This window comes from Cucurbita moschata, unplaced genomic scaffold, assembly GCF_002738365.1.
Source record: "Cucurbita moschata cultivar Rifu unplaced genomic scaffold, Cmos_1.0 Cmo_Scf00078, whole genome shotgun sequence".
NCBI lineage: Eukaryota > Viridiplantae > Streptophyta > Magnoliopsida > Cucurbitales > Cucurbitaceae > Cucurbita > Cucurbita moschata.
In genome coordinates, this window is record NW_019268594.1 from 285,710 (window position 1) to 292,726 (window position 7,017).

The 7,017-nt window shown below is 38.8% G+C and overlaps 1 protein-coding gene across 1 annotated transcript; it reads left to right on the top strand.

Moving 5' to 3' along the window:
- The first annotated feature begins 120 nt into the window (after nucleotides 1-120).
- On the top strand, nucleotides 121-1,242 carry LOC111438638 (ethylene-responsive transcription factor 3-like). Its single transcript, XM_023076518.1, has one exon. It carries the CDS (start codon nucleotides 348-350, stop codon nucleotides 1,011-1,013), a length of 666 nt encoding a protein of 221 aa, XP_022932286.1. The 5' UTR covers nucleotides 121-347; the 3' UTR covers nucleotides 1,014-1,242.
- The last annotated feature ends 5,775 nt before the right edge of the window (nucleotides 1,243-7,017 follow it).

Below are 7,017 nucleotides of genomic sequence, written 5' to 3' on the forward strand. Positions count from 1 at the left end.
CAAAAAAAAAAAAAAAAAAAGTAATTAATTAATTAGGAAATTGGAATAATACTACAGCCAGAGAAAAATAAAATAAATAAAAAAAAGGAATAATTTAATTTTGGTGAAGAAGCTGAGAAGGTGGAGCTGGTGGCATCCAGTTTTTCCTCCTCACGGACCTGACCCTTTCTCTCTCTCTCTCCTCCGAACAAACATTGAATTGGGGTCTGCCATTTCTGCAATCCCACAACTAAGAATCTCTCTCTCTCTCTCTCTCCCTATCTCTCTCCTTTTCTCTCCGCCTTCATCTATCAATCAATCAATCCGGCCGCCTTGATCTTCCGTTTTGACGACCAATCGTAGTAGTGATGAGAAGAGGGAGAGGGGCGGCGACGGCGACGGCTGCGGCGCGTGAGGCAGCACCTCCCGGATCGGAGAGGAGATACAGAGGAGTTCGAAAGCGGCCATGGGGTAGATTCGCGGCGGAGATCAGAGACCCTTGGAAGAAGACCAGAGTATGGCTAGGCACCTTCGATTCCGCCGAGGACGCCGCCCGTGCTTACGACAACGCCGCTATAACCCTCCGTGGACCTAAAGCTAAAACCAACTTCCCTCTCGCTAATCCAATCTCGTTTTTCGATTACCCTCCTTATCCTCACCCTCACCCGCACCCTCATCCCGTCAACGCTCCAGATCCCTTCCTCGATCCTCGATTTCAGATTAATAACCCTCACAGACCTACTTCCAGCAGTTTGAGCTCTACCGTCGAATCCTTCAGTGGGCCCCACCCTCCTTCTGCCGCTGCTACAACCGCTTCTCCCTCTCGCCGTTACCCACGCACGCCGCCTCTCCTCCCTGAGGATTGTCATAGCGACTGCGATTCCTCCTCCTCCGTCATCGACGACGGAGACGACATCGCTTCCTCCTCCATGATCCCTCGGAAACCCCCTCTGCCGTTCGATCTGAACATTCCACCCTCCGAACTTCTTGATTTGGCCGCCGATGATCTTGGATGTACCGCCTTGTGCCTCTGATCACCGGCAGCCGATTCTGGTGGCGATTGATGATGATGCCCATTTTATTATTGTTGTTATTGTTATTATGATTATTATTATTAATCTCCACCTTTTCTTCCCCCTTTTTTTTTTCTTTTTTTTCTTTTTTTTCTTTTTTGTTACTTCAACTGTGCTGGCACGGCAGGCATAGAGAAAAAGAGAAATTACCCGACAAGATTATGAAAAATCAAAAGCAATGATTTATCCAGAGAACCATTTTTCCTCCATTTCCCAAGCTCAGCTTATTAGTTATAGATATTATTTTTTTATATACCAATTTTCAAAACAAAATAAGATTATCTGTACTTCCCTGTTCTTTTCATTTTTGGTGTTGGATGGAATCTGATTCTGGAATATTATTTTTATTGGTATAATATTTGTGTTAGGCAACCGAATTATTGAGTGTTTGGAAGTGGGGCTAAGCTTATCCCTGGTTCCGAATAAGAATAGAATCGGGGCCAAGCTTGTGGTGTTTGGTGGTGCGGCTCTTCCTCCGTTCTCCCCACCCTCACTCTCACCCACTCAACTACTTCGTTTTTTATTTTTTTTAAATTTCAAATTTGCATTCATAACATTTAGGGTTTTGATCTGAAATTTTATGGGTTTGAGTGCAAAGAAGACGATGGTGCGTTGAATATGAAGTGTTAGTTCTTGTCGATCTAGGTTATGTGCTCGTGATTGCCTCTAGAGTTAGCCAAAATGGTGGCGCCTAATGTATTGACCCGCTTTTTAAGATTTCGAATCATGGATTGCAATACTTTGAAGCAAACCAAGGGGCGGTTCGTCCTATTTAGATATTCACGACCAAGAAACATTGGATTCCCTTTCGGGTAGGCCCTGAAAGGAGAAGGAAGGCTGGAATGCCAACAAGCGTCTATTATTGAATTCACCCGACCCGATTGTACCTTATTTTTGGAACGTCGGCCAAAGTCACTTAAGGGATATGTCATGTAATGTACTTTATCTCCTAAGTTACAGGAGGGCATTTTACCCGAGGTTTCTATTTTATCAATCTACGTTTGTTTAGTGGGACAAACGATTTCGCGGATTCCCATTCATTAGATAGAGAAGATCACCAAAATTTCGTAATCTATCGCAGTTTATAAGACTGGAGACAAAAATTTAAAATTCCAAACATAAGATAAAAGTAGTTGAAATTATAAAATAATATTCGATGGAGTTGCATAAACAAAAACAACACAAGTTTTAAACTTAGGGACATTAAAATAACACCAAAGTGACGTGGAAGAAGACGACTTGATCTAGGGTCCCTCACAGGGGGTGCATGGCTCTACACGCCTCCACCATGATCAACTTTCTATAGGTCACCTAAAAAATAATGTGGCAACCTACTTATAAGCTCTCGTCGAGATAAACAAAATGGTAACTTCACGTCTGTATCGATTTTTGCAGTTCCTACATAACTAAACCTAAACATATCTCCTATAAAGAATACTCTAACCCCCTCTAGGTTCATAACTTAAGGGTCTTAGGTTTTCTTAGCTCCATGTTTTACGTATGTCTAGGTCCTTCAATAATCTACGTGAATTGCGCCTTGAGTCGGTGGCCCATAGAAAAGGCCCTAAGGTAATTATCATAGGTATAAAGGAGCTCTTTTGCTTCAAAATGATACTCGCACTCTGCATGTATTTGGGTCGCTATTATATACATATCATGAACATTGAATGCGGAAATACTTGATTTAAACTTTCATAAAACATAACTTTCATCTTAAAACAGAGCCACGAACTTACGTGTTTTAAAAACAACTTTAAGATGACACAACAAAAGACTAAATAAAATAAATAAACATTTAAATTAAAAATATTCTATTCTAGCCTCAGTCTAAGAAAATAAATGCGACTACCCTATGCATTTACCATGGTCTCAAGTTGCGATGTCGTGGTTGGTCGAAATGTCTTATCTTAACCTGAAATAGAAGTAGCACATGACTTGAGTATTTAAAGAACTATTCAGCAAGTGACTCCACTATTGAGATTAAATGCAAACACATGCAATTTCATGAATGGGACTTATCATAACAGTCTGTTTCCCTACGGCGGCTATCCTAACGGGCAGCTTGGATGTGTAATTAATTTCCTACACATGGCCCACACATGCGAGTATGGACCCACTAGTCGATTCGCACACTTTCTAGACCCCTTTTCTTGTTGGGCAAGCATTCTCTGGTAGCTCTCAATGCCGGACACCCGTTAGAAGTAATTGGCCGTCACACCAGCATTATGTTAAACATGATGATCATTTTCCTACCTGACCGTCGCAACATTACGATAAACACAATGATCATTTTTCTACTTGGTCATCGCAGCATTATCATAACCATAATGATCGTTTTCATGCCTCGTAAGGTACGCGTCCGTACTATCGTGAAGGATAAGGGGTATCCCCCAATGCATGAGGTCCCAACATTTTTTCATATTCATTATCATTTAATACAACCACGCTAGCGTTTCGTACATATCATATTGTTTTTCATATCGTTTATCATATCATTTATCATATCTTTCATGCATACGTCGGAGTTGTATTTCATGCTAGTTTGTCGTTTTGCATGTATATCATATCATTTATGTCGCACATATATCATATCATAACGTTTTCATACTTCCAGACATAACAATTCTCAACATGCACGTATCATATCATATCGTATATCATAACAATCACATAACATATTCCTAACATATTGGTATTATGTCATATCATAAACATATCAATAATCGCATATTTCATACCATAACCTATATCATATCATCCTCATACCATTTTACTACATATTTATATATATATATTCGTCACTCTCATATCCTACCATAATCATATCATTTCGTAAACACTTCGAGGTCATATCGCTTTCTAACTTATCATAGCCTTAACGTTCTTATACATATCTCAGTCATATTGCTTCATGAATGTACCTTAATTATATCGTTTTCTAAATGTACCTTAGTCATATCGTTTCCTAAACTTATCCTAACCATATTGTTTCATCAGACCATCATAATCATATCATTTGCAATACATAACCTTATCGTATCATTTTATGAATGTATCCTTGTCATACCATTAGGGACGTATCCTAGTCATACCGTTAGAGGAATGTATCCTAACCATATCGTTATATCAATCTATCATAATCATATTCTTTGTTATACATAATCGACCATATCGTTATATCAATCATATCTTAGTCATTTCATTACATTACGTTACGTTTATCGCATCATTCTGGTATCTTATCTCACACAACATAACGTAAGAGTTATCATACTAATCACATATCATTATACATGCATAACATATCATAGTCATATCGATTCATAAACATTTCCAACATATCAAATTTATGACACGTGCAGAACTATAGAGCACATGTCAGATCAATATAACCATGCTGATAGTAAGGTCACTGACCTAATTAGCTTACGTTATTGTCACGAATTTATCCTTAATGAAAGTTTGATTATGTTCATTGAAATCCAAGTCAATCTATATGAGCCTATGACATCAGTTTCAAGTTCGAACTTGTACAAAATTATTTCTCTAATTTACATGGATCATGTGTTATACTTCATGTGAATGTTAGAGTCTTTACATGAGTTAAGTATTGAAATGTTTATATATGTTTATTATACTGTTATTTTTATACAAACTATTTAATACTGTTGAACATTTTTCTAGATATTTTCTTTTCTCGTGTGCTGTGTTTCCCTCTCTTTTTATTTTTTCTTTTAATTATATTCACAATCTCTGCTTGTTCTTACTTTGAGCGAATTTCTAATCGATGGATTTCCTGTTACCTGGCTTCAACTTTCGTTATTTCTTGGCATAGTTATCTTAGAAAAGAAGTGATGAGAGATCTGAGGAGAGAGATGGGGGATCAGTTACTGTTTTTTTTTTCTTTTACTTTTTTTCTTTTTGTAGGAGGGATTGAGGAGAGATATTTGAAAAAGGTTACATCTTTTTTATATATTATTATTATTTCACCATTGTTACATAAGGATTCTCACGGGAGTGTTAGGCAACAATTATCTCTTCCTAAGATTAGGAAACTGCCTATTATATCGCTTTTTCAGGTGGAAAACAATAAACTATCTGCCTAGGAACAACAATTGCCTCTCCTTCGACTTTTCAGGCTATAACAATAAAACTACCTATTTGTACCTCCTCTTGGGTTAGAATAGTAAAAGGTCATGGCTCCCCAAAAGGCACAATCAGTGTTGCCTCAATAGTATACCATCTATGGCTCCTAGAATCTCGGGGTGACAAGTAAGTCATATGTACAAGTAGACCCTAATCTCTATTGGCCAGTTCACAAATAGAAGTTGTGCCCTAAACGTACTTATAAGGTACCTAGTCAACCCAAACGAGACAATGCAATTCATAACCAGATTCTAGGACAAAAATGACGTAGAACATTAGCTCATAGTCTAAAATAACTTAACATACACTCTATAGCACATAGCGATAGTCCAAATCATAACTAGGTAATAACGAGTTTTCCACACCTTCATCGTCTGAAGGGAGAAAACTCCAGACACCGTGTTAGTAAGAACCTACCCTCGAATATGTTATCTAGATTATGAAGACTAAGACTCTAATTTCACTCACAAGTGTGATTGACATACTTGTGAAGCATGCTCAGATAAAGGCAGAGCCTATAGACAACGTGATTCAAGAAACTATCTTAGTGGTAGTGTTTGTGGTTTGCAAACAGGTAAGGCCAATCGGAGACATTTATGTCTTAGGGGAATACTTAGACATGGGATATTACACATACCTATAGAGGATGCATTCCTAGAGTTTAAGGAGGCTAGTCTTAGGATCCCATGCAAGAACTTCGAGAGGTTTACGTGCTCAAAAGCACCAGTGATGGGATATCACTACAAGAGAAGGTATGACTAGATCAACCATAAAACGAGAGCTAGCCTAGGTGAACGTAGTGGGCTTGTGTAAGCTTATGTAAGGATTATCTACTCTCAAATAGTTCATACTTAACTCATATGAGTGTCAGTGCTCAATCCTAGTACGTGACAATGTTAGATAAATCACTAGGTTGAAAATCATTCCTAATTTTTAGTTATTAGGTAACTATTTTTCTGTTAAACCCACACAATTAAAGTGAATGGGAAGTTCAAGTAGAGTGGAAGAGCTTTAATTAAGTTGCCCACTTCTTCCCATTTTTAAGATATAATTTGTTATTTAAATATTCCAACTAAATGAGAAATAAGATCATCGGGTTTCAGCACATACTGTCTCTCTTCTTTGTTTTTTCGTTATATTTTTCCTCCCCAACGATTTACTCACATTCGCTCAGTCAAAGATAACAAGTGGTACTAGAGCCTGGTTTAATCAATCAGTGGTATATCATTGCAGAGAAGCTGACTTTATCAAAGCCAAGTTGATTAGCTTAATTGGTTAGAAGATCGAATTAACAACACACATGTTTCAAGTTCAAGTAGAAGAAAATGCAAAGTGCGAAAATACATATATCGTGGGGTCCGTCCCGGGCAGGCTCACTTACTCCTCCACGCTCGAAGAAGAGCTCCCAGCTGGGCGTAAGAAGGCAGTACTGGCTGAGGGAGCCAATTTAAATGAAGGAGGAATGAGTGTTCACTCAAATCGGTGAAAGAGGTGGTGAGTAGCAAGATCACCGACGATGGGTCCTCGACACAGCCGGCAACAAACCATATGATCGGGGCCAATTCTGTGTTCTTTGAGCTTGTCTCCGGGGTAGCACCATCCTGCCCCTTGGCAAGGGGCTGACTAGTGTTTACTTATATCCCGGGCTTAAGGCTAACCTTGTGAAGGACAGAAGAAGTGTTTTCTTTTTGTCTAACGAGTCAAGCTCAGAGAACGCAGATTTGGCCCCGATCATATGGTTTGTTGCCGGCTGTGTCGAGGACCCATCGTCGGTGATCTTGCTACTCACCACCTCTTTCACCGATTTGAGTGAACACTC

Bases quoted from the DNA above. Each gene is read 5' to 3' on its own strand.
- LOC111438638 (XM_023076518.1), top strand. From the start codon at position 348: ATGAGAAGAGGGAGAGGGGCGGCGACGGCGACGGCTGCGGCGCGTGAG.